General features: G+C 40.5%; 1 protein-coding gene across 1 annotated transcript; it reads left to right on the top strand.

Annotated features, from left to right (window-relative positions):
• Nucleotides 1–680: 680 nt before the first annotated feature.
• On the top strand, nucleotides 681–4,819 carry timm21 (translocase of inner mitochondrial membrane 21). Its single transcript, XM_008278501.1, has 6 exons — nucleotides 681–1,178; nucleotides 2,114–2,176; nucleotides 2,283–2,380; nucleotides 3,296–3,369; nucleotides 3,543–3,648; nucleotides 3,937–4,819. The coding sequence occupies exons 1-6, from the start codon at nucleotides 860–862 to the stop codon at nucleotides 4,027–4,029; spliced, it is 753 nt and encodes a 250-aa protein (XP_008276723.1). The 5' UTR covers nucleotides 681–859; the 3' UTR covers nucleotides 4,030–4,819.
• Nucleotides 4,820–27,924: the final 23,105 nt, after the last annotated feature.

The raw sequence follows: 27,924 nt of genomic DNA, 5'->3' as shown, positions 1-27,924 counted from the left end.
ACTGTCACCTCGGAATTAATAGGTGAACTGTTACACATTGGTGTGTGATTGGTTTAAGCGCAACAGCCTATCAATACAAAGCATTAATGTTAAAAGCTTCTCCAATAACTAAAATATCTAAAACATTAAATATATATATATATTTGAAAAAGTTTTGTGTTGCAGTTTTTGTTATTCTAAGTTTTGACACAAGAATTTGTTGTTTTTTTTTTTTTTTTTAATTTTATGTCTGTGCCATATATTAGTTATCAGTGTTATAGATTACTACTAATCAATATCGGTCCTGGAAAAATAAATAAATAAATAAACAAAAAAAAAACACAAAGCTGTAAAAAAAAAAACACAAAGCTGTCCATTTCTACGATAGATCAAACAGCGTGATGCAAAAGGGTGATGAACATACAGATTACTCATTTGTGATTTGTTTATTTGTTTGTTTGTTTACAGGTCTGACCTTGATTTTCGTATATGTTTGTTTCATTCAAATCTGAGTAATTTCCACCAATGCTCTGGCCAGTTTTACGTTACTAGAAACTAATTTTAATTTTTTATTTATTTTTTTTTAAATGTGGCTTGATGACGTTATATCCGAGCGACTGATATTTGGCGCTTCTTCCTTAACAGTGTGTGACGACATCATTATGCGTCTCAGTAGCACAGATTTGACACAGAGCGACCTGCTGCAGCTCCTGTGTCGGAGTAGGTTCGTGTTGTGAGTTGTCCTGTCGTGTTTTACAGTAAAATTAGCCACTTTTATATAATTACACCCTACTGTGGAGTTGTTGCTGTAACTTTTCTAGCTTTAGCTAGCAGTCGACCGTGCTAAATAACAAACTATCTCGGTTTGCTAGCCGTGGTCATGGCTTATACGCAAATTCTGAAAGCCCTGCATCGAAATCTGCAACACACGGCGACACAGCTCTCCGTGCAGAAATGCAAACTGGCACAGATCAGCGGGGTCATCCACCCGCACAGGACAGTGTCAACGCTGTCGAGACTGGCTTTCCAAAAAGCACCAGAGGCTCATTCACCTGTAGTGAGCTGCTTCATTCAAGCACACAGACGGCGGAGTATCTCAATCGACTTCACTGCCAGAAATAAAAGCAGCCCCCAGGACAGAGACAAGTCAGTTTCCACGTATCAGAGTGGCAGCCCAAAGCCTTCAGCTGCACAAAAAGGTATGCAGGGGCAAAGACATGCAAATGATTTGAGTTGTCCCTTAATCTGTGCACTACTTTCTCAGAGCTTGATGTAAACGCAGCATGTAAACAGGCCTCTTTTCTGCCTTAGCTAAGAAGCTAACAGTTTCATTTTTATTATCATGATTAGGAAACATTTAGCCACTTGTGCTGTTCATCTGGTGACAAATTCTCCACCAGTGAGTTATTCCAAACCTTTAAAGGTCAATACGATCACACAGACACTCCTTTGACTGGTGACTATGAAAGGATACCTTGCAAAACAGCTTTAAAACACGAGAAGCGATAGTTGGCATGTTGGATGCTGGCATGTGAGCACAGCTCTACGATTGCTGTCTAAGAAATGGTGCATGGTTCAACAGACAATCTGGCACCTGATGAGTCCAACAATGTAATGCAGTGTCCCCCAAAATGAGAGTAAGGGCAGTGTGTCACAAATCTGTGCCTCAGTACTGACTTATAATTTCTAGTCTGTGACCCCACTGTTCTTCTGCCTAATATCATTTCCAAAACACTGCGTACTTTGTTGCCTCAAGACATCTATTCTGTTGTAGAGATGCCATGTGTTGAAACAACAAATACTTATTCCCCTGTTAAAAAAAAGAATACACATAATTTAAGAAAATACTATGTGCTGTGTTTATATTTTTGTTTGTTGTGTTTCAATGGTTTTCCCTCTGCAGCAGTAGTTTTATCATTGATTATCTAGTATTTTACGATCCTTTAAAATCTATAAATTGAATGAATCTGATGAATAATAATCACAAGTGACCAAAATGATGTCTTTAAATCCTCTGTCTGGTCCAAACTCCAATTTATTCACTAAATAAAACAAGCACCTGTTGTCATTTGTGAGAGCAAATATTCAGTCATTGACTTTATATGTTACTGTTTCCATGTTTAATGTCTTCCAGTGAAAGACGCTGGCAGAGACTTCACCTACTTGATAGTTGTACTCATCGGACTTGGGGTGACAGGTGAATACTCCTGTGAACAACCACATACATTCCAATTTATCTTCTTGTTTCAAGTCAAACAACAAATACAGACACAAACATGTTTTGTTGTTGTGTTGTGTTTTAGGTGGGCTTTTATATGTGGTGTTCCAGGAGCTGTTTTCTTCCACAAGTCCAAATAAAGTTTATGGGAAAGCCTTTGACAAAGTCAGGTTACACCCAGAGGTAAGTTTATAGACTACCAAACAGCATCTTCCTCCTGAGGGGCATGATACTGCTCAGGAGGAAGATTTTGGGAAGGTTCAGCATGTGACTATAAATTATACTGTGCAGTGTTACAGTAAATCACTGTGTTGCATGTTATGTGGGTACTAATTCTGACAGTTTAGTTCAGTTCGGTGCACTTCCTGAGGTCACTGTCTGTTGATGCACAAAAGCTTTCTTATTGATTGAGAGTGTATGATTAGTGGACAATTTTGTGGAGTGGTGTGAATTAAACCACCTACTAAACATCACAAAAACTAGGGAGTTGATGGTAGATTTTAGGAGGCACAGGACCACTCTGAACCCAGTATGTATGGAGGGAACAGGTGGAATTTAACGAGGTTTACAAGTACCTTGGTGTCCACACTAAACTGAAAACATGGAGGCTCTGTACAGGAAAGGTCAGAGCTGCCTGTGTTTTTTTCTCAGGAGACTTTCAACATCTGCAGAACCATGCTGCAAGTGTTTTATAAGTCAGTGGTGGCCTGGTCATCTTTTACACAGTAGTGTGCTGGAGCAGCAGGGTGAAGGCAGCCAATGCTAATAGACTCAACAAGATAATCAGGAAAAGCTGGTTAAGTCCTTGGAGTGGAGCTGGAGTCTCTGGTGTGGGTGGGATTGAAACTACTTATTCATAGGAACAATGCCTCTCATCCAAAATAAACATTATTACAATATTACTTTACTACTTCAATACCATTGCCAGTATTACTGCCTACTTTTCTATTCTAGTATTATTTTGACTTATTTTATTTATATTTTAAGTAAGGTGTTGTATTGCATTTATTCTTTTGTTACTGTGTTGTATTTCTGAGCAATATCTGGCATAAAAAGTGTGTTTTTGGGATTAATAAAGTTCTACTTTATGTTCTGTAGGTGATCGGTGCGTTTGGGGAACCAATCAAGTGTTATGGCGAGACCACCCGTCGAGGGAGGAGGCAGCAAGTCAGGTGGGGATTTTGTAACTCTGCTAAACAAGCTCTAGAGTATTAATAAATTCAACAAAGACGCCCTCTTATGTTGTGTGTTTGAGCTTTAATTAGGCTCTGCATAAGCAAACATCTGTGTGGTGGTTTTACCCAGGCATTACAGCATTTTAATTCTGTTTGTGTTTCCACCCCAGTCATCTGGAGTACCTGAAGGATGGACTGAAGCATATGAGACTCAAGTTTTACATTGAAGGCTCAGAGCCGGGCCTTAAGGGAACTGTGCATTCAGAATCTAAAGAGGTTTGTGTTTTTTTCCAATCCAAAAGGCAGCTTATGAAATAAATGTGACTCACTAAAGGCCAGTAAAAGCAGAGTTGTTGAAACAAAGCCATCCCAGTACATATGATTTGGACATTTGAAGAGTATGCCAAAAGCACAAGTAATTTTATGTGGAACGATAGACGTCACATGAACAGAGGAGACAATTAAAAACTTTGTAATAATGATTTATTTTTTTTATTGTTGTCTTTTTTTAATGTTTATTGAGATGGCATTTAACCATTCAGTTTCCTGTTTGTCATTTTACAGAATCCCGAAACTGGAAAATATGAGTTTCGTTATATATTTGTGGAAATAGACACCTACTCAAGACGGACCATCGTTGTGGAAGATAACAGATAAGAAAGACAATGGCTGCTCTGAAGTGTCACTTCCCAGACTCGATATTCTGAAAATGTGAGGAACGTGTCTAAAAAGAAGGTGAATGTAAATGGACAAAAAAACAGAAGATTTCAATTTAATTTAATATTAAAAGCTGGTTTGGTTAAACATCAGTAATTATGGCTGATTTTTACCGCAGTCACAACAATGTACTGGTCAGCATTTGGTGAAGAGCCTTGCAAAGCACTGTCTCTTTCTCAAATATAAAATGATGATTTGACTCTGATGTGCTGTAGATTTATAAATCATGTACATGTGCTTTAGATAGATGTTTGTCTTTTGACCAAAAAACTGCAGATTGATCAGAATTTTGAAAGTACTTTTAAATTGTAGCAAACTGCTTTTTTCCTGTCATATGCACACAGCAGAAATACAACAAAAAAACAGCATTGGTGTTGATGAAGAAAGTCATTTTCTTTTATTTTGATGATAATGAAGAAAGTCATTCTCTCTCTTTTTGCTGGTCACCACACCCTTTGATTCAATCACCTTTTGTCATGCGGTTTCCTACCCCCATCACAGACCCCCGGTTCCACCCCCTGTTGTTCATTGTCCCCGTACCTCCTACCACTTGATTCGCAACTGTATGTTAACGAACCACTATTCACGTCTGTATTTACATTCAGCCCCCACCCTCTGACATACCCTATAAAATGTTCGGGGGTCGGTTTACCATCACAGACTCATGCTCTGTGCTGGTGAGCTCACCATATACCGGAATACCAATAAACACCAACTACAGCAAACTTCACATGAGGACTGCAGGTAAAATTTCTTCAACAATGTTTTCTTTTATTTCTGGGAATATTTTGTTGAAACTGTGGATCCCACTCATCCTGAACTGGACGTATGGTTTAAATTGGATTTTGGTAGTCTTTTTTTTTTAGCAAAACTTTATCCCTAAATATTGCAGACTTTTCATATCCTCTTATATATGTTTGACTGTCTTTTTAAAAAAAAATAGTAGAATGTATTATGAAACAGTGACCACTAGATGGAGGTAACGAATTGAGGTTGGATAACTTGATATGCCTCTTTGTATTTTTCTTTCATGTACATCTTTATATGTATTTGAATGGGTTTGAATACATTTGTGTGGGTGAAACTGAGGAAACCTTGAGACTTGCCATACCTGAATATCTGACTTTAAACCATGAACACCCGAGTTATTTGGGGGATAGTTTTGCTACTATTTAATTACATTTTTACACTGATATCATACACGTGTACTTATGAAAGCGATGGATGAAAGCGTGGTTGCGCCCATTCTTACCTTTTTGTCCGTCGGACTTGTGTTACCTTCCTGGGCCCTCGGAATTTCTGTTATCTGTGAGGAATCCTGGAAATTCCCTTTTTTATTACCTTGTTTTTGTGAGCGTGTTGGTGCAGATATTTGAGCTTCAGATGCTCGAATGGCACATCATTATTATTTTAGAATCATTTTACAGGTATACTGTTCTCAGTGTTATTTTTTACATGAGGATTTTACTCTGAAGTAATTAAAAAAAAACTCATAAAGGTTTTCTAATTTCCACTATTCAATGACAACACAAAGTAGCTTTGTGCAGCTTGGTTCTAAACAACGTTGGTCAACGATCGGACAGCACCAGCTGTACTTAAATGGGAAAAAAAGTAAGCTGTTAATTGTAATAATTGAGTCCGGGTTTGGGGGAGGGAGCAGCTTACAGGAAGCATGAAAGCATCACATCTACGAGCACCGCCCGTTGTGAAAGCAGTGAACACAGAGGGACGTGCTAAGTCAGTCAGCGCTAGCTAAAAAAAAAAAAAGAAAAAAAAAACTCAGTAGGACTAGTTATGTCTTCAGTGTTAAGTTAACGCGTACCTTTTCGAATAACTAGCTAAAAGCCCTCATACAAAACGCCAGAGAGGCGTGTTAACAAAGCAAGTCAAATTCAGTCGTTGTTTTGTTCGCGGCGTGGGTAAATAGAGGCACGGCTGTTGTTGTTGTGGCCTGCTACACGATAGCTTAGCCGAACTAGCCTCGTCTGGCTCCTGGAGGTTTTTACTCACACCACATCCCCAAGGAAATGGCACACCTCGGCAGCTAACTCAGAAGGCCGAGTTGTTGCTATAAAGTAAGTTTACCGTCTTTGTTTTTTAGTTTGCTTTAGCTGAGCCGGGTGTCTAAATTGACGGTTTAGCTGTCGTGTAGACACACCATCTGTTTTAAGTTACAGAAAGTGCTTCACCTAGCTCGAGTGGTTAGATGCTACAAGGATTTTACAGACACAAGTGACTGTAGTTAATGAATTAAAATTGTGTATTGAATGTTGCTGCTTCGGTGTAAATGACTAACAATGCCACTGTTTTCAGGGAAAGCAGCCAGGAATCAGCAAGTTATTCCTCAGCTATGAGACTCTCCTCTCAGTGACCGACATCTCACAATCATGGAGCTGTACTGGTACATGTGAGTAAAAGCCCATCCAGCTGCTCTTTATATGTTCCTTTTCAACGCAAGTGGAGCTTAAAAAATGATGCAACCTTTTCACCTCATTCTCCCCCTTTTTTTGTGTGTCTCTTACAGAGTTGTTATAATATTCATCATCATAAAGATATTCTTCTACGTGTGCTGGTATCGGTCAAGGCAGAGGCAGCTGGCGGCATACCTGAGCAACCCTCGCAATGCTCAGATAGTCATTGTTGGAGGAAGGGCTTACCTTCATCAGATGTGTGAGAGACAGAGTGTAAGTGCAGACACATGCCAACACACACTTTCAAAGTGAATAATCCAGCTCGAAACTTTCTCAAGTGGTTCTGCGTCTCAAGGAAAATGTATTTTATTGCTGTTGGCATAGAAGAAGAGTCTTTACAATTAGAGTAATCTCTTTTTATAGTTATGACACACTGAGTAAGAAGAGTGAGCAAAGGAGGCAGTCAAATAAGGTCACGGTTGTGTTACATTTTTGCCGAGGAGTGGTTTGCTCTCTTGATTAAGGCATGTGGTTTTCAGTCAGTTATCTTTACTTTGATAAGCTGTATTTCACTTTCAGTGACACGCTGAGCGAGCTTGTGGTCGGAATTTACAAGGTATACGTTCCTACTTTCCACGTACTTGTGTCCTGCATTTTTCTGTTCAGTTTGTTTGACCTTTTTGCCAGAGGTCTGGTAGTGCGGGTCATGGCTTTGACAGTTGTGTGAGTGCGCCCTTTCTTGTAAAATTTCAAACATGCATGTGAGAACTTGACTGTGCAAATATCAGCAGTACCAAGGAGACAGTAAGGCACGGGGAGACTGATTTACAGACTGCGATGTGTGTCTCCTCGAAGGTCTATTTATTTTTGAAGGTTTAGAAGTCTCTCGTCTAGAGTTCATGCTATTTACTGTCTCTTATCTCATTTAATCATGAGATATATTGGAGGAAAGGGGTAGTCTCTGATTTGCTTGAGACTGTGATTAGTTTATATGGTTTGTTTGGGCTGCTCTTTTAATCACTGAGATGACCTTTAGAGTTACCTTTATGTTTGGTTTCGAGCCTCCTACATTTTGAAACACATCCTTTTCATACTCATTTTGCAAGTAGCAACAAATGCAAGCTTCTGTTTCATTGTCCCCTTCAAATGCTGGTTGAAAGTCATGTTATTTCTGTTGATTCTGAGTGTTGGGTCTAAAATAGTAATGCTTCTCCTCAACGTCAGATTGTATGGAGTGTTTTTCTGTGGGCTATGCCACAGGTTTAGACATCGTGTTCGTGTTTCCTCCAGGGCCTTTCAGCTTTACTGCCTCTCTAAAACACCTGGAAGCAATCTCCATGATTCAGAACCTTCCCAAAATATTCAGCGAATTATATAAAACAGGTTTCTAACTCGTGTCTAACTCCTACCCACTTCATCCAGTCCTTGTTAGTTTTTTTGCAAAAGATGCCGCATGAATGACAGAGGTATAAACACATCTTCTAGCACATAGCTCATGTCAATGGAAGTCTGCATTAAGAGGAAGTTTAGGTCTTCCTCTGCTTCTGAGAAATTTTTCATAACTGTAGTTACATGTAGGAGGCACAGAAAACGATATTTTTAGCACTGTTTAGAACATTTGTGCAGCAGGAAATTCCCTATTTGTCAAAAAAAAGAAAAAAGGAAAACTAAGTAAATAAATGAAGCTGAAAGTGCGCCATGCCTGTGGTTTTGGCTCTGGATTTTCCCAGACCAGTTGTGATATCATGTGTGCTATCTTAACTGATTTGAGAGAACATGAAGTCCAGCACAAGTTGCCATTCTTGACGTCTCGCAGTCGTACGTATACTGGCCTCTTTTTGTTTGCTTGCTCGCCTGTTTTGTCCTCTTTAGCCTCCTCCAGTCTCTAATCTATCTGTCTTTCACAGCTTTTTTGTTTGCTTTCACTTCCTCTCCTACACCTTTCTCTGTTCTCCTCTTCCATTTTTTTCTCCTGCTCCTCTTTGTTTCTTCTCTCCCCTTTGTTCTCTCTGCCGTCTCGAGTGTATAATGTTCCCTGTTTAGATTTTAATGGAATGTGCACCAGGGACGCCCCATGGTCATCCATAACCCGGTACCCTGAAAGTTTTCTGGAGAAATGCCAAGACAACTCTGGTCCTGGGCCTAAATGATGCAGTATCACTTTCCAAACCTCTTCGACACTCTTACTCACAGTTACCAGTATAGCCATGACAAAAAACTTTTGCTACATAAATGCCCTGGACAGAAATTAGGGTGATTAATCTCTTATTGATTTCTGGGCTTCGTCTTAATCAGTTTTGGTCTAGTTCTTTAGAATTACATAAACAGTGACTGGCTTTTATACAAAACCTGGGCTGTGGGCTGTTCTGAAGCATGGACTTTGAAGGATCTGATTCGATTTGTGGGAAGAAAAAAAAAAAAGAGGTCACAATAATTGTGTATCTTTAGAGTCTTTACTCGTTACTCGTGTGGTAATTGCCTTGAACTTTTCATAGCCTGTCTGTGCTCCATGATTCCTTATTGTTTCCTGTCACACCCACAACAGGATGGTAATTTCTAGCTAATGAAGACATCGATCTGTAAAGTCATCAGTCTATCGTCATTGACTTTGCTGCTCCATGTGGATGTACCGTCTGTATGTTACTGATAGATGCCCAACATGGGTACATAGCGAGAGTTTAAGAGAGTTTTATTGCTTCTATAAAGTAGGTTGGAGAGGTAATAATTCTTGTGTGTTATCTGATAGTTGATAATTAACTATAGCTGATAGTTAATCTACTAGTTGATCAAAGTTCCCTCTATTATGTGATCAATAGTCTTCCTTGTCAATTTTTCTATTAAAGCCTTTGTGCCTTGTCATGGTGTGGGTTGCATAACTCAGCAATCTGCAGAAGTATTTTAAAGTAGAAAAAAAATCATAGACATGTGGTTTGGTTTGTGTGTGGGTTTAGTCTTGTTTTACTGTGTCTGTTTCTTTAAAGGGACTGAGTTTAAGTATGATATTAAGACTGCAAGACTCACTGCCTCATGCGATGTTCACAACAACTGCCGTTATATTTCTGTGATGAACTGGCAGACGTCCTTGCTCCCGTGTTTTGTGTAAACAATTTTACATGTACTTAAAAGAGTTCATCAGGTTGGGGGAGAAAAAGTTCCATGCTGGTCATCTGTGTGTTTCTAAACATGTTGAGACACAGAAAAGAGGTATAAGAGAGGCAGCGCTAACGATGACGCTTCTTTCATTCTGCTTTGGGAATATTCTTTTGCTGTTTGCTTTGTGATGTTTGTACTTTGGTGTTTTTCGACTTGTGCTTGTCAGTCTTAGCCTGAAGCAAAGAGTATAAAGCTGGGCTTATCGGAGGAGCAGATCCATACATCCACTATTAACATAATCAGCAGCAATGTCACCTCCAGACAAGTGGACAGTGTAACCAGCCCAGCTAGGATCCTGATAGCGGTAGCAGTGTCGACTTTTTTACCACGGACTTCAGCTGATAGATTTGTCTGTCTGTGCTCTATGTTCTTACTGTGTCTATATGCACAAGCGCTTGTTTATGTGCTTGTGCTTTTCTGTGCGTTTCATTAACTCTGTGTATTTCCTTCCCCTGTAGCAAACATCCGTCTGGCCTAGTTGGTATGGTGTTCAGGATGACCTGTCGATAGAGGAGCCCCCCACAGCTCTGCCGCCTGCTGCATCCTTCTCCCAACTGGACATGCCACCACCATATGAGGCAGTCTCTGGAGGTAGCATTAGCATACATCCCTAAGCACACTAATACGTCATGCATCTGTTGTTTCCTCATTTGTCAAGAATATCCGACTGTGAGCCAGGAAGCCTGTTTATTTTTTCCGTTTATGACTTCCCTAAAAGCTCCAGCTTTCAGCTTCCTCCACTCACATCTTCTCTCAATTCTAAGTTTCACTTGTGAAAGGCAGTTCCTCTCTGGTTCATCCTTCTTAAACTGTCAGATTACAGCGTTTCAAAGAGCCACTGCAACACTAGCAGAAGTATTTCATACGTGCTTAAGATGGATTGCAGTTTGATTATGCTTCCCACAGAAACTTCATTTGCATTGATTCATTCACATTATGTTACAAGTGACTGTGGGAAAATCCACTTTCGTGGATTTCGTTTTCGTGGCCAAATGTTCTGTGAAGTCGCTGTACTGACGAAGTTTCATTCACTGCAATGCAGAGCACTGAGAACCAAAGCTTTTATAGTGGAAGTATCTCTGCCAGATATGTGAGAAAGAGAAGATAAGTGCTTGTGATATTGACTCTGTACAATATCTATTGGCATCAGAAATTAGCAGAAAAAAGCAGAAGCAACATAAGTAGATCTATCCCAGTTCTTGTGTTCTCCGGTATCTCCATCGCTTCTGCAGCCCCAAAGTGTAATTACATATTTAGGGGCGAGATACACATCAGCTTCAGTTTACCGGCTTACTTTCCTAGTTTACAGCATTTCTGTCTACAAACTAGTCTCTCATTATTAAAACGAGTTCACGTGCTTATGTGCACACAAAGAGCACACAAAGAGTCTTTTTTTGTACAAGCTTTATGAAGCCAAAGAACACTCTGTCCGTAACTTAATCATACTGAAACCATCAGTGTCAAGCATTTCTTTGTATAACAGTGTCTTATATTGCTCACATGCTAGCTAAGTCTAGAGTTTACTCATTTCTGTTGTCTGTTTTTAGCTGTGGCAGCTAAAGAAGTGCCAGGAAGGGAAAAAAATAACTTGTTGCTTTGTCACAAACAGAGGCTCACGTACTGAACACTACTGGTGTTATGAGAGCCCTTTGGTCTTACCCACTTGTTGAGTTCTTAATTTAATATTCATACTACCCCAGTCCTACTCATCGTTTAACATTTTTAATTTCTTTCCCTAATCATGGTGACATTTTCTCATCTTAACAGCCCTCAACATTTTCAACCTTGTCTGTATTTCACATGGCTATCGACAGATTTGTGTTTTCTTAAAATGGCTGTGAGTTAATTATGAAGAGCTCAAGCTAGCCACTAAAGTAGGTAAATCTTTGTATCACGTTTCTGAGTGTCCTCTCTTGCAAATGGCATCGTATTTGATCTGAAGTGCTCATTCACTCTGACAGCAGGATGTGGTTATAGCGGCTGGAAATGGTGACATTTCAGCGCTAATGTTGTTACGTGATGCTACAGCTTTCATTTCGCCCTCGCATCTGATCTTTTTTTTCCCCATCGCAGACACCATAGGGGTTTTCTGGGCTTGCTGTAATTGAACTATTTAATTGTGCTAAAGCTTGTAGGTGTAATAGGAACTTTAGGCAGCCATACAGCATAGTTGAGTCGCTGAGTTTCTTCATCAAATTAAAAATTTGTGACGAAAAAAATTCCTCAGAAATCTAAACTGAGGAGAAGAAGTTTGCAAAACAGAAGAAGTGGCTTTTAAAGAGAGCAACAGGAAGGATTCAGTTGATTTAACTGTTCTGGAGATATTTGTAAGGACCTAGGGTTATTCTTTCTCATATTGATGCTTCTCAGATTTTGTTTTTAATAAACGTTCCTATTTTTTTCCCACCACATTATAGAGATGTATTGAAATCAATGTACAGTTTGTCGTAGTAGAATAAAACACTCTGGTTATTTATTGATGCAGCCTGAAGATAAATTTTGAGCATTTGTTTTAATGAATTTGAGCTCCTTTCAAGTGTAAATCAGGCAGAATCATTATCACATAGTATGAGATTCTGTAGATGAATCCTCTTTCTGTTTATCACGCAGCTCTAATGTTGACCCATTTCTTACATTTTTTTAAGCCTGCTTATTAACAGGTTGGTTTGTCTTCTCCTTTCCTTTCAGAGGATGACCTGAAGCCCCCTCCCTACAGCGAGTGCGCTCAAGGCGACGAGACCGACGCCTCTCGCCCCTCCCACCACACTCTCCTTATTTCTGAGGGAGACGAATCAGTTAGCATCAACGAAGCTCCGCCCCCTTACACGCCATCTCTCCCAACGCAAGTCAGTCAAGCAGACGGTCCTGTGAGCCAGAGTGAGCCCCAGTCAGAGAGCAGGTCCACTTAATCAATCCCTTGCCAGTTTGCCTTTTCCATGCACTGCCTTCCTACATTCAACCTCAGTGATTGTTGCCAGCCTAACTCTCATCACCTGAGAGCAAAACGTTTATTTGGATGTTTGTGTGCCTGTATGCGTGTGTTGGTTTTTAGAGCCAAGTTGTTTTTCTACTTTTTATTGTTTTGGGTGGGGGGAAAAAAAAGTGGTCATCTGATGAGTGTGGCAATAACAGATGACATCAGCAAGCCTGTGTGCCTCAGTCAGGACCGCAGAACCTGCCTCCCAGCAAGGATGAGGATAATACCTTTGACCTCTGCGCTCAAAAGGTAATCGGTGAGATAAAGGGTATACACAAGAGACGGCAAGACTTTAAAGCGTGCTCTGTTTTCGAAAGTTGTCTCCCGCTGTACGTCTGAGGTCTCTTTGCTTTTACAGAACTGAAGCAGTTGACTCACTCTGAAAGTATGATTAGGGAAATGAGTCGATTTGTTCCTGCTGCTGTAAAGCATAATGTAGGGCACACTATTTCATTTTTGTGCGTCCTCTGGTAGACATTCTTGTGGACACAGTACCTCAGTCTGTGATCCAAAATTCATAGTGTAGACAGTCTAATTACATTCTGGGGCACCTTCTATGCACATGTGCATAATAAATAGTCTCAACTTCAAACTGTGTACTCAGTGCGTCATTATTACTGCACTTGAGTTACTATTTGACAATGAATGCTGTAATTGTCTTCGATAATTACCCAATTTTGTCCCCGGTAATGGTTAATATATTGTGGTGATTACACTGCGACGTTAGGCAATTCAATTGACTATTAGATCTGTGAATGGAAGCGAGTGAGGACGAGCAGAAAAGGGGAACAAGTTGATGAAATACACGAACACTTCATGACAGCAGACAAGAGATCGTTCTTGGTTAGAAATCAACGTACCTGCTGGGATTTGTCTGTTGCTGCTCTACATTCAATCCCTTATGCTAGAACGGTAACAGTATCAATATAAATTCTGCTATTTCATTAAAAAAGTAAGGAGAGTTTTGAGAAGCACATGGAAAAATATGCTGTGCAGACCCAAAACACAACTTTTATGTGGTTCAAATTTAGCGAATACGGTTGTAAGATAATCCGATTTGTTGCTATGAATTGTAATGTTGAGCTGAAGGCTTGAAATGAAATATATCCTCACATGAAAAATGTGTAACAAACCTGGAAATATACTCACAGGGCTATGAGCAAAGGCTCAAAATGTTCTTGGAGCTGAAGGCTGCATTTTACGCGACTCTTAAAAAGTCACCAACAAAACTCAGTTATTACTCTTTTTTTCATAGCAGTTGTTGTGAAATGAGGACTAACCAAAACGTTTATTGTTTTTTTTTTTTTTAACCACAGCCTCTTCTCCTTGTAATTTTTAATCTGCCGCAGGCTGGTAGAGTTCAGCCAGCTTCGTGTATTTCTTCTGTTGTATTTTCTCATATAGTATTGCCTTGGGAACAGTCTGTACTGTGCTTTCTGTGTCACCGCATTTCAGATAACCCGGAAATAACACTGTAAGAAGATGCTCTCAAATAATCCACTTCCCGTGTTTGTTTAAGCGATGCTATAGTCTATGTACAGTTTCTGAACATTAGGGGTAAAAAAAAATGACAAAACAAAATGAATGCTGTAAAAATGTATTTGGGGCTTTTGGGAAAGTATATCAAATGGGGTCTTTATGAAGAATCAGAAGTGCAAATGTTCAAATGTGATGTGTATTACTGGTAATCCTCTGTATTGTGATGACAAATCGTCCGTCACTGATGCCTTTCTACCAAGCTTATTCTGTGGTTTTACAATCTGAAGGAAGCAACAGAGAAGCTGCAAAGGTACAAACCTGGATGTAGGTTTGAACTGGGCTGAAACTACTAACATGGCGGCAGCATGGTGATGATCGACTCCCTAAACTCTAGTGTGACAGGCTTCTTCTGTAATGTACGTCCTGTTTGTCCACTTCATGTTCATTCCCACGGTGGTTGACATATCAGATCTCTCCTCTTAGTAGCTTTGTGAGTGAAGGGGAATTAACTTTTTTTTTTTTTTTTGATTCGAGGGAAATACATCTTCTGTATTAAACTGTTGTTATATATAACGTTGCAAGTTTCACTTCCTTCCTTTTACCTTCTACTTTTAGCCGCCTCTGTGCTCTAGAGCAAGAACACACTGGTTCCAAGATGCACAGTATTTACTTAATTTCACACTTAGTAGCAGATCATTATTTATTTATGATGTTTCATTACTTTCTGGGGTGTTTGCCAGTTCTGTTTTTCGCAGATCAGCCCTAAGGGGTAATCAATTGATTTGGTGTTGCTCTAGTGGTCATGATTCCTTTTTGTTCTCTGGTGTGGGTTCAGCTGCAGAAACACTCTACATTTGCCATAATGCAACTTGATTGTGTCTTGCTTTCAAACCTCCTGACCTCCCACTGTCTAGTATGTCTGTTATAAATATTTCTCAAGCCCAAACTGAGACAACCTTGCCCTCAGAAGACATTATACGATAGACTAAGTAGGACTGCTCATGGGAAAACTGATAATTATATGCAAAATCAGCATAAAAAACACATTGCTTGTAGCTGTTAACATAAACCTATATTTAGCATTTTGCAGTGGGTAGGTGTATTTATCACACCGTCAACAGTGTATACAAATAACATTAAATGTTCAGGTTCTTCTGGACCAAGTCTGACGTTAGAGTTTTGATTTTCCTCCTTTTACTCAGACTACAGATAATTTTTTTTTAATTTTGCAGGTTCAGACTTTGAATAGTCTGTTATACAAGTTGTTGTTTTTTTTAACAGCTGGTTGCACAATGGCACTGAGCACTTTTTAAAACCCGTCACACAGTTCTATTAATACCCACATACATGCAAAACGTGCTAATCTAATTAAAACACTGCCTCAGGATGGACGTTTTTCTATCTTCACATGTAGATGCAGTAGAATGCACCTCATTTCACTTTGTGTCAAAGCAGAGAAAGGTTATCCACAGTTTAGTCCATACTGAGTGCTGTTTTGTTGACTGTGAAGGGTTTTGAAAAATGAACCCGGGACTCAGAAATGCGTGTAACCAAGTGTAAAAAACTGAAAAAAAGCACACTCGCCCATATGTATGGTGCATTTGAGTTTTGTTTTTTTCACCGAGTTTTGTTACATCTTCTGTTCATACTGACTGAACAGACCTCTTCTTAAAGCAATTCCAACGCAAGAGGAAGAAAATGTTAAAAACAACAACCCCTCTGTCCTTGTTCTGTGTAAGAAGGAGGTTTTAAGTTCATCCGTAGCCGATACGAGGCTTCAGCAGCGAATGTTGTGTGTGTGTGTCTGGTTCTATAATCTTTTTATAATGAAATCGCTTCTTTGTTTGTGCCACTGGCAGCGGGTTTTCTAGCTTCAGCTGCAATGGAAGGATGCACAAATATAGATGTCTTTGTGCTAAAACTTCAGTACATACACATTTGATTTGTTTAACTCAGACTGCTGAAGCCTCAAATTAACTTTCAGAAATAATATTTGCACACGAGGAGGACTGTAGACCTTGTTTTCTTTGACAACGATTTGAACCCCGTTGTGAATTAAAGTCTTCAGATGCAGTAGGAACAGGAGGGACACTGACCAAAAACTGTTAAAATGTAAATATGTGAACATGTATATTGTTTTTCAGATGAGCTCATAAAAGCTGTGAACCTATAAAGTGCCACTAGAGAGCAGTATTGCACCACTGGTGATTTTCTACCATTTTTTTTTTCTTTTTCTTTTTTTAGTGTGCATGTGTGTGTGTGTGTGTGTGTGTGTGTGTGTGTGTGTGTGTGTTGAGCACCTGTTGCCGCGCCCATGTGTTGAGAGTCAAACAAGCCGAGCCGCTGCTTGACATCACCTCGCCACAGATTGATGTCTTTTATCGCACATTTAAGTGACAGAAAATGGCATTGACTTTTGTTCCAAACTTTCATGGCTGTTAATGGAAAAAATAATTGGGCTCGATCAAGATCAATTGTAGAGCCCTCTTGTGGAATGTAGGCTCAAGGACGTTCATTTTTTATATCTTAGCCTCTCAGCTGCTGCCTCTCAAAGCCGCATACAAATGAGCTGAGTTGGAATCATTCGCAACTTATGTATGCTTGATTAACTTTTTTTTTTTTTGCAAGCAAAGCATTGTCTTGTGCGTGAGACAAAGTTGATAATTTGTCAATCAACTCAAAAAAAACAACAAAAGCAAGCAGCAGAGGGGAAAAAAAGAACGTTTCAGTGCAGCTATATGTGTTTTGGAAAGCAGCCCCTGTATGCAAAATCACTTTAAATAATGAAACCCATCTTTCACTCAGTGATTCATGTATTCATGCATGAGGGTCTATCTTGTGTCAGTTGTAAATATAGCTGGATTAGCAGTCTGTGTTCGTCATGCGCTGCTTTAAGAAATAGATGGTTTTCAGGGGAAAATATTTGCATTTTGGGCAACAATCCATCATGCATACCGCTTTACTAATCATTACATCTCGGGATAAACAGCTGTATAATGGATACAGCCCCAAAACACTATTCTCAAGGATATCCGCCGAGCCCCTTTCAAGATTATTGAGGTCTTGAAGGCCATTTGAGAAACAGAATAGATGGCTCAATTATCCACTGTTGTCTGTCAAAGATGTATTGCGCTTTCAAGCCGCTAAAGAAAAGGTGCTATCGAGTGACGAGTATTTCGAGTGGGGTGTGCGTGTGGTGGTGACCGTGGAAAGAGACTTTTTGAATTCGGCAGGAAAGCGCATTCCAGAAACGGGTGAGGAAGGATAAGATGTCAAAAATACGTCTGTTATTGATTTCCCACCTCAAAGTCGTTTCAGATGAGGAGACCCATCACCAGCCTGACCAAAGGGGGTTATTTTACGCTCTTCATATTCTTGTCTGGCAATAAATTCGCATTACATCCCCGTGCAACAACAGTGTATCATCGCAAGCCACAACAGAGGGGGGACGTTAATGAGTTTTGCAGGTCATTTAACTGCTAACAGATTTCTTCCTTCCCCGGTCTGAACACCTTCATCACTTTCTTTGTAATGCCTTTTTGTTTTTTACATGTTAATTACTGTTTGTAATATGCAGCCGGCGCATATAGGACTATACACTGCTGCTTTGATTGGAATTATTTATGGACAACTGCCTTAGTAGTTGCAGTTCTTCAGCAAACTCCTCCGGCAAGTTCCCATCCCGTATAGAACATTTGTTCCTACAGCTAGTCGGTGGGTTTTAATAGCAAAGATCCTGCAGGCTGTTTACAAAACTGCTCATTTCCTGCCATACACCGAAGCATTTAGATAATGCGTTAGACGAAAAGTACAGCATATTTTGACAGTGCCTTAAAATATGTTCAATTCGCAGCCTTGTGTCGCGGCAGTTTAACTTACCGCCGAACTAAATTGTTTCTTCGGCGTTTCAGTGGCGCACAAAAACAAATTTACCATTAATGTCTGTTTGCCTCCCGTGTGAGAAATTTGAGTAATGAAAAACACGGTGCTTTCTGTTTTATTCTACTCCCACTGCAGCACAAATCTGGACTGTTTTTAACTGCACTTATTTGACAGGTGTAGTAACTGGTTGGCCTTGAAGAAGTTGAAGATTTTACATTTTAAAAAAAGGATGAAATATGATGCATTGTTCCCAGCTTTCTTATTTTTTCTTCTTCTTTGTGACATCTTACAATAAATAAGCATCTAGTCGGGGCCTCTTGTCTCTTAGTTGTTAACACTTCCACCAGGGGAACATTTCTTCGCTGAACTTCTCACATGGCTTCATTGAAATAATTGTTCAAGGTCCAGAATGGTAACACTTTACAATATTTCACAAGAAGAAAGCAGTTGAAAATAATGATTACAAATTGGTGTCACAGAACGTGTTGTTTCTTCTGTCCAACGCTAATAATAATCTTGTGACACTTCTCTTGGAGCCTTAACCGTTCAAGGTAGAACTTACAAACCAAAATGTTACATCTGAACATTTCTAAAGGCCACGATCATCCGGCAGTTTAATGCTAATATAAAGTGTGTCATTAGATATTAAAAGGGCACTGATTAGTGATGAGGAAGGGCATTCGGCGGTTTGGTCGAGGGACAAGTCAGAAAATGTAGCTTCAGATGAAGGCAAAGCCCAGCCTGAGTATTCTCTGCTCATTAAATGCACTGCGTTTGCTTCACGGCGTTTTAAAACACTGCTGTCCATGCTGGCTTTCATCTCCATCAAGTGTCAAGAGCATGATAAGCAGGTTGATCATTTCTCCTTGGCCTGACACTATAGATATAATCTAGAGGGCAGGGACATGGCTGCTCCTGTGTCTGTGTGATGACAGGATAAGTGAGGATGTCTGAATGTCAGGAAGGAAGGATGAGCACCTGGTGTAAACACGCATGTGTCTGGGTGTAATGACACGGCGGCTGAGATAGTAGGTTGTTTCATTTTAAGAATTTATTATACCTGCTGGGTACAGTCATAATTAATTTCTTCAGGACCTATTCTTGATGGCTTCAGTACTTACTCGTCCCGCTAAATGGGACAGAGTTGTGCAAGCGGTGCAGTCTTCCCCAGAGGTAATTTGTTGGTAACTGAAGCCAGTATGTTTTGCATTTTTAATCTCACTGAATTTCTCCAAATGGAAAGTTGTCATCCATGCAAGTGAGTTTGTGACTTATACCCACCATTGGCTTCATCTGAAGAATGAAAGGTGAAAATTAGAAATTCTCTCGTCCTGGAAGACCTGCAGTTCCCTGCAGTACCGGCTTATGAAGCAAAGCATTCATCTAGCCCGCTCTTGTTCCTTCAGCGCTGGCAGAAATCAGCTGAGAACTATAGCGTAGAAAGTATGTGGAAGCATCTATTCCTGAAATATAGTAATTCTTATCAGTATTCAGTGTTCCAAAGTGTTGCATTTGCCCTTGAGCGTATTGGATTTGACGTGACGTGCATTGCTGACTTTTTTTGAAGCTACGGTGAGTCGAAGTGTGTCAGCTCCTTGCAAACAATGTCTCTCCTCTTGTGCAGTTGGTGGAAAAAACTTTAAAGGAGCAGGTGCAGAGCAGATTGAGTTTTTCAGTGAGCTGTCAATAGAGCAGACAAAGACCTGAAATCTGTGCTGAACAGAAAGTTAGACAAGCAGCGAAAGAAACGGCAAAGACGCAAGCAGTCTGTAAATCCCTCTGAATGGTGTGAATCCTGCCGACCTTCCACCTTTTTTTAAAAAAATTTTACCTCTTCCCTGCTGAGCCTCATCGCTCACCTGCTGGCCCAAACAACAAAATCCGAGTCCCTCTGTAAAAAGACGCCTCCTGTCTGGTGCCAGAGGAACTGTTGTTTCCGTTTATCAGCTTAGTGAGAATTTACATTTTAATTGAATCCTGATGTTTGAGCCAAACTATACTTGCTGAGAAACTGGAGCTCCTTCAGAGAAACAACTTACAGGCTTGAAGTGTGAGTCCACTGAAGATGACAGGCAGTCGGAGGCATTCACATTGACTATGCAGAATTCAACTTCAGGTGCCAAGATTGCTCATTCCGCCATCACCAGGAATATCCTTGGATTTTGTTCGTGTAACAATATCACAAAACTACAGCTGGGCTTTGTGTGTGTGTGTGTATTTACACATCAGCTTGTATGTATTTTAATGAGTTTGAATGTGCCAAGATTTCTCATGCTGCCATTGCCAGGAATACACTTGGACTGTGTGCAAAAAAACAGCAGGGAACTCGAGTTTGATTCAAGGTGTGTATGTGTGTGTGTGTGTGTTCTCAGATCACTCATAGATCAGCACTCTAACATACTAATTAGGATGGACGCGTCTACTCCTACACTCTCTTTGATGTGGCATGTTGGCCAACTGTGCTGATGTGTGAGATTTTGTCTAATAAGATATGAGATAAAAAGATATGATTCGTCAGCACCTGTCTTTGTTTGGACTTTAACATCTATTTAGAATATCACATTAGACAATATGAGGGTGCAAGCTTTCAGCCTGTAGTTGATTTCGCAAGACCTGCTTTGTTTGCAGTGTTACTATACTTTGTATTAATATAGATCTTGTGAGTTGTCTGAGTTCAAATTTGCCAAATGTTTAAAATTAAACACACCATTGTTATATGTCCTTGCCTCAAATTTCAGACCAGGAGACGAAAAATCCAAAGATCCTCAATTATATGCCAAAGAAACATTGTAGAGGCTGGAACCAGTAATTGTGGGGCACTTTTGTTCCCACCAGACTGCAGCAGCTGTGTGAGGCTGTGCAGTGATGCTTTAAGCGAAATTCTAGCTTGAAGGTGCGAATGTGGTTGTGATTAGTGCTAAACTGCTGATTAGCTTGCTAACATGTATAACGATGTCATTTCAACAATCTAAGTCTGGCTTGTGAGCAAGATGACATTTGCTTTATTTAGCAGTAAATGCTAAATGTAGCCGTCACAAGGTCTGCTGGTCGTAAACTAAACTAGGAACTGCAATGTAAAATCTTGATCCGGTGAAGGTGCTAAGAGGTCAAGGAGTCATCAAGGTTGTTACAACTTTCTTTCCAAATGTCATGGCAATCCATGATATAATAGGTGCAATTAAAAAGTTCAGAGTCTGCACCTAATAAACAAAAAAGTGATTTAAATATGGCCACTATACTGTTTGAAGCAGTCTCCTTGTGTAGGATTACACAGCTCCCAGTGCCTCTGCCACACTTGTTGCACTCCCAGAAGTCCTGTTCTGTAAGAATGTAAAGCACCATCTGCTACTTAGGCTGGATCTTCTCTACTTCAAGATTCAAGAGTCAAGACCTTTATTTGTCATAAACACAATTATACACAGTATAAAGCGCAGTGAGATGTATTGAGCAGCTGTTTCTGACCGAAACAATAATAAGAATAAGAAAAAAAACACACTAGATAGATAGAAATAGTGTGTGCACTGTCAAATACTGTAAAGAAATAGATATACAAGGGATAGTAAACAGAATTTGCAAGTTTGATTGTCTATTAAGTCGTTTCAGGTTTAGCAAGCCGACAGCCTGAAGGGAAGAAACTCCTCCTCGTCCTCTCTGTGTTTACCTTCAGGCAGCAAGAAGTCCTGCTGGGTGCTGCTGCCCGTCCAGGTGGTGATGCTCCCAGCCAAAACACTCTCAGTGGTGCAGGTGTAGAAGTTCCTGAACTCTTTGAGAGGGAGCTTAAAGTCCCTTAGGCGTCTGAGGTGGTAGAGACACTGTTGAGCTTTCTTCACCAGGGTGTTGATGTGACAGGACCACGTCAGGTCCTGCGTGATGTTAACACCCAGATACTTGAAGCTCTGCACCCCTTCCAGCTCTGTCCCACTGATCCTGAGTGGGTGGTATGCCCTCTGCTGCTTCTTGCTGTAGTCCACAATCAGCTCTTTAGTCTTGCTGATGTTCAGGAGGAGGCTGTTGTCTCTGCACCAGTCTTCCAGGTGGGTGATCTCCTCATTGTTGTTAGAGATCAGACCCACCACTGCTGTGTCATCAGCAAACTTAATGATGAGTTTAGAGTCCGATGTGGACAGACAGTCGTTTGTGTACAGTGAGTACAGCAGAGGGCTCAGCACACAGCCCTGGGGTGCACCCATGTTCAGGTCGATAGGTGATTTCCCACTTAAACCACCTGTGGTCTGGGGATTATGGTATTGAATGCTGAACTGAAGTCTCTGAAGTGTCCAGGTGGGTCAGAGCTGTGTGTATCAGGTGATTCTGTGGATCTGTTTGGCCGGTATTCAGACTGAGGCAGATAGGGAGGAGGTGATGAAATTTCTGACCAGTCTTTCAAAACATTTCATCACCACAGAGAAAAGGGCAATGGGCCAGTTGTCATTAAGACAGCTGGGCTTGGCTTTCTTGGGGACAGGAACAATGACAAACTGCTTAGCGCACCTAGGGTGATGCACTTAGAGAGCGAGAGGCTGAATATTTCCGGTGCGAGCTGGTTGGCACAAGTTTAGAGGACACGGCCTGTTAAACCATCAGGTCCAACAGCTTTGTTGGTATCCACGCGTTGAAACATCACGTCGTGCTCCTTCATGGTGCACATATCCTCCTCTCTGCCCGGCAGGACGCATGGCACTCAGCTAGGAGCCTCGAAGCACGCGTAAAAGTTCGTCGGCCAGAGAGATGTCAGAATTCATCATGTGGGCATCGGTGTTGCTTTATAGTCCATTATTGTTCTCAGTCCCAGTGCCTGCCATAGTCCCCAGGTGTCCCTCTGCTGCAGCTGTGACTCCAGCTTCTTCTCGTATCTCTGTTTGGCTTGGTAAAATCAGGCAAAGTCCCATGTCTCTGGTGGCAAGTCCTGCATTGTAGGCGGCGGCGTGGATGCTTTTGTTCATCCACGGCTTCTGATTGGAAAACTCGTTGCTACTTCTTTTGGGGATAGTGTGCTACACTATTTTCCCAATAAATCCCACAACCGCTTCCATAGACACACTGACGTCTTCACCAGAACTGATCCTTCAACCTGAAATGTGTTATGTGGAAGAGGAAGAAGTGGCAAGGAGCCAGATCTGCTGAGTATAGCAGGTGGAGGGCAAAAATCTTGTTGGTGCAACCAAAAACCATGCTTGTTTTTAATGCCTTGCAAGTGGACTTGTTGTGTACCCAGTTGCAATTTGTGCCACAGTTTGGGTTGCTTGTGCACAATGTTTTAACACAGACACCTTAGGATGTTACAGTAGAACTTAGTGTTGACAGTCTGACCCTGATCGACAAATCTGCTATGCATGATCCTTTAAATGTCAAGTAAAATGACAAGCATATTCTTGGTGTACCTTCTAATTTGATGTGCCTTCTTTGGTCTCAAAGACTGCAGGATTCTTCCATTGAAGATGTTTGTTTGGCCTCCAGACTGTAGCCACAGACCCAGTTTTCCTCACTAGAGTTGACTCTCGACATTACGATTGGTTCATCCTGCTTGAGAAGATCTTTTTGAGAGATTTTGTAACAGCAGTAACTCAGTGTGTCCATAGTGAAATCACAAATGCACACTTGCAAGTTGTTCCAAAAACACATGCAACATGTGTTCACGTTTCTTGCCTTCTGGAGACTTAACACACAAGAGTTGGTTCTTACACCTGCTGCACACTGTTGACCATGCCACGCTCTGTTCATGCTCAACAGCAACTGATTCTGAACCTTTTAGCAGCACCTCATAGTTGTTGACACATTTTACAGTGAAGTCAGGATAAATTTATGGGCACTATGAATGTTTGTCTCATGCTGCCATGAAATTTTGCCAATTTATTGTTTGTAGCTCAACTTTTTTTTATCACAGGCCCAGTCACAAAACCTTCTTGGCTGTCTTTGTTTCTTCCTGTCTCTTTAAGTTTTCTGGTTTTGTGAGGCATATTGCTCCCTTATTTCAGTCCTGAAAGGAGTTAATGGTCAGAATGAAGCTTTCTGTGGCTAAATCAAGCCAAAGCCTTCTGTCTGAAAACACCCGTTCTTCCCATTTTCTCTTTAGATGAACATCGGTCCTTTAAATTGGTTTAGAGGTATTACTCTGTGTTCTGTTGCACAAAGAATCAGGTAGAGGACTTTACTTACTCTGTGTCTCATTTACACCGGTATGGACGGAAGCGCAACCCATTACAAAGCAATTAAAATGCTAATTCCAGTTGTTATTATTACATTATTTCCTGAATGAGGCACCTGCAGGCGTCATCCAAGTGCTGTACATTGTAACTAGATAGCGATTAACTTCTGTATTATCCCACTGATAAAGAGCAACCGAAAAGTCAAGAGCATAAATTGAGCGACAGACTGCCAGAGCCAGTTTCCGAAAGAAGTCATTAGGATTCTGACTAATTACATCTCGTCTGACCTTCCGCTCTCATTGCTTCTGCTGGAACAAATAGATGTTCCTCTCTCTGCTTTTAGCTCGTGCATATGGAAATAAAAATAAAGTTGTGGTAATAGACGGTGGCTGCGACATTGTAACTTAAAGAGATTATGCCTCGGTGTGACACTGGAAAATGTTATCATTGTAACAGTAAAGCAGATAAGAGTTAATTAACTGATAATGGCACTCTATTCATTGAGATGAAAGTCAGTGAATAGAAATGAAAGGCTGGGAGTCAAAGAGAAAAATGGACATTCTGAAGATCTCAAAGAACCGCGGCTAATTTTATTCCTCCTGATTTAGTTTCACATTTGGATGGCAGGTTTGCTGACTAAACTTTATCGCAGCTGCCACAACAATGACCTAAACCATGGAGTATGAATTTCATTATGTCTTTTTCTATACAAATTGCATTACAAACTTCTTGGAGCAAACACCACACCTGTCATATCAGAGGCTTTGATCGCATGATGATGACCTCTTTTATTCACTCCTACTCTTCCTCCAAAACCAAGCATAACACAACAGAGCAAATCGATAGCGACACCACCATGAAACCCAAAACTGTTCCGGGGGAAAGTAAACTTAAAAAAGAGGGCAAGAAAAACACAAATCTGCCTTCCTGTATGCAAGGTCTTTGATCAAACCTCCAGCTGGGCGAGTAAGGGGTTTTATCAGCTACATCCTCCTCTCTCACAGATGAGAAACAATGTGCTTTATTCCATTACACTGTAAATCCAATCTCATGCTTCACGCTCTGTAGAAGAGTAGCAGGAAGAGGGAATGAATGGGATGACATGGGGAAATGTTGACACAAATCCCACAATCCCTAAGGCGACACCAGTCGGTCATTGGGGTACAGTTGAGGGATTCTGAGCAATTAGCCAATCAATTAAGGGGTTGATGGGGCTCCATGTAGCTATTATGGTAATACACATGTTGCTGAAGTGAGAAGTGTGCGCTTGGCTTGACAAAGCACCAAAGTCAGGCTGTTTATTCATTTTGTTGCCTATTCCAACCAAGATGTCACACTTGGGAAATCAGCCGCCTTCCTGAGGGAAAGCATGCAAGTATACAATTAAGAAATAATTTGCATTTGCTGCTTGAAATGTAGACTCGCATTCTTAAATTGTTCTGTCTTATCACCTCTGAGAGCGATATAACACACTCTGATCTTATAAAAGCAAATGAAAATTTGTGAAAATGATTGGCTTGAGACTGATGTCTCTAGAAACCCTGCATTGCTGCTGTTGACTCTCCCAGACATCTGATGAACGCCTAAATTAATAATGGATTAGCAGAAAATAAATATTTAATTCCTTAAATCTGTTGCAAACAGCTTGTAATATTCACTGATATGTCTTCCTGCATGATTCATATAGATATATAATATACATAATATATAATAAAAAGCTTTGAAGCTATATGCCTCTACCTCCTATGAAAACCTGAACAGCATTCATCTCCTGGCAGCAGTTAAGAAAATGTCTCGCATATGGAGCCGTCACCATTAGGTGTCGAACGCTGGTGCTGAGGAAGTCGATGTATGACTAATTACTGTTAAAGCTGTTTTTTTGCTATAAACAACTGCTGAGTAACTTTGAACACTGCACCAAAAATAAGTTTTTGGGACTCCGAGCTGCAAATATCATCCAACATAATCACATCAGTCAATCACAACAGACATCTTCAGTGACTGACAGCATTGGACTGGCTTCATGGTTTGAACTAGTTTGGACTCTTAACAGCTTGAGTGAAATGTCTCTTCTCTGGTTACTAAAACTTTCCATGCCCGCAGCATGGCTTCATGAATGGTATTCTCAATCTGTTGGTGTGATACTTTGGTTCAGACTGAAACAACTAACAGATGGATTGCCATGATTTTTTATGCAGACATTCATGGTCCCCTGAGGACCAAGCCTGCTAACTTCAGTAATCCCACCCTGACTTTTCATCTAGCACCACCATGAGGTTGACATTTTTCTTTTTTAATTGGCTATCTCAAACATTGGCTGGACTGTCATGTAATTTGGTACAGATATCCATGGCACCCAGAAAGGCTCTGGCTTCTTTCTGCTTGGCCTGCCAGCTCAGAAGATGTATCCTAATGTCTTTTGGTCATCACCCAAAACTTCCTCTCGTGGTTTGGAGTGAAATGTCTCTAGTGGGATCTAGTGAAATTAATTGCCATGAAATTTGTGTCAGATATGTATGTCCTTCTGAGGAAGAACTGTAGACTAAAAACTTTGCTGATCTCTTCATTTTCGGTACTAATGAACAAATGAGAGCATGGTACAGCATGAAAAAAAAACATGGTTAACATTGGCATATTAACCTTGTTACTGTTGGCATGTTGTGATCAGTGACATCTTTATTATCTGTAAGGGGCAACTCACGCACTGCTACCAACGAATGACTGACTAAGCCTTATACAACCAATATGTCTGTGGACTCTCAGTTGTATTAGTTTTTTTTTTTGTTTTTTTTTGTTTTTTTTAACAAAGTGTTCAATAAGATTTTTTTTTCTAGGACAATCTGTACTCTAACAAAATCCTAAATATTTATATTGTGGTCCTGTGTCAAGTAGAATTTAAAATGAGCTTTGAATAATCTATCTATCTATCTGTCTATCTGTCTATCTATCTATCTATCTATCTATCTGTCTATCTGTCTATCTGTCTATCTGTCTGTCTATCTGTCTATCTGTCTATCTATCTATCTATCTGTCTATCTGTCTATCTATCTATCTGTCTATCTGTCTATCTGTGTGTTTGTATATATATAGGTCTGGAGGTTGAGATTTTAGACAGGACAGCATTCCTGCATTCCCGTATAGTCTGATTTTTGAATGTCCATGTCACTGCCTTTGACGTGACACTGCATATTGCCCATTTAACACAGTCAAGGCACCCTGTTGACCAGATTGTATTGTTTTTCTTCCAGCATTCGATGACGTTTTGTTCCATTTAGTGCAAAACCGTGCAGTCTGGCCTGCGCCATTCAACCACTACCAACTGTCAGTACTCTCTTGTTCTCATTTGAACTCTTGCTTTCAGAAGTGTTTACTTCATACGAGCTGCCTCCATATAGTTTGTCTAGTCTACCCTGACTGAAGTGCTAAGACGTTTACTTCTAACTTGTCCAAAGGCATGCCTCAAAGATGGGAAAAGGTGAAAGTGACTCCTGCGGGAGGGAGTGTTCAAAGCCAAAGCAAAAGAGTTTCTTCCTTTTTGCCGAGTGGCCTAAATTTCTCGAAAACAAGCAGGTGCCTACATCTTATAATGCCATTTTGACGGTTCCAGCTCTACTGTGTGAAGACAGCGAGACTCTCCTGAGCTCACTCTCTCCATCAGTAGGCAGAACAGCTCCTAAGACAACTTCAGAGAGAAGTCTGTCTGAACACATTCACAGGGAAATCAGAAACTCAACATGCAGCTGTGTCTTCTTTGATAACAGGACAAATAAATATTAGACTCTACCTC

Source organism: Stegastes partitus, unplaced genomic scaffold (assembly GCF_000690725.1).
Source record: "Stegastes partitus isolate 25-593 unplaced genomic scaffold, Stegastes_partitus-1.0.2 Scaffold125, whole genome shotgun sequence".
NCBI lineage: Eukaryota > Metazoa > Chordata > Actinopteri > Pomacentridae > Stegastes > Stegastes partitus.
This window is presented reverse-complemented; position numbering and strand designations above follow the sequence as displayed.

Coding starts and splice junctions, on each gene's coding strand:
- timm21 (XM_008278501.1), top strand. CDS start 860: ATGGCTTATACGCAAATTCTGAAAGCCCTGCATCGAAATCTGCAACAC. Junction 1,179..2,113: donor GCCTTCAGCTGCACAAAAAG/GTATGCAGGGGC, acceptor AATGTCTTCCAG/TGAAAGACGCTGGCAGAGAC. Junction 3,370..3,542: donor GGGAGGAGGCAGCAAGTCAG/GTGGGGATTTTG, acceptor TTTCCACCCCAG/TCATCTGGAGTACCTGAAGG.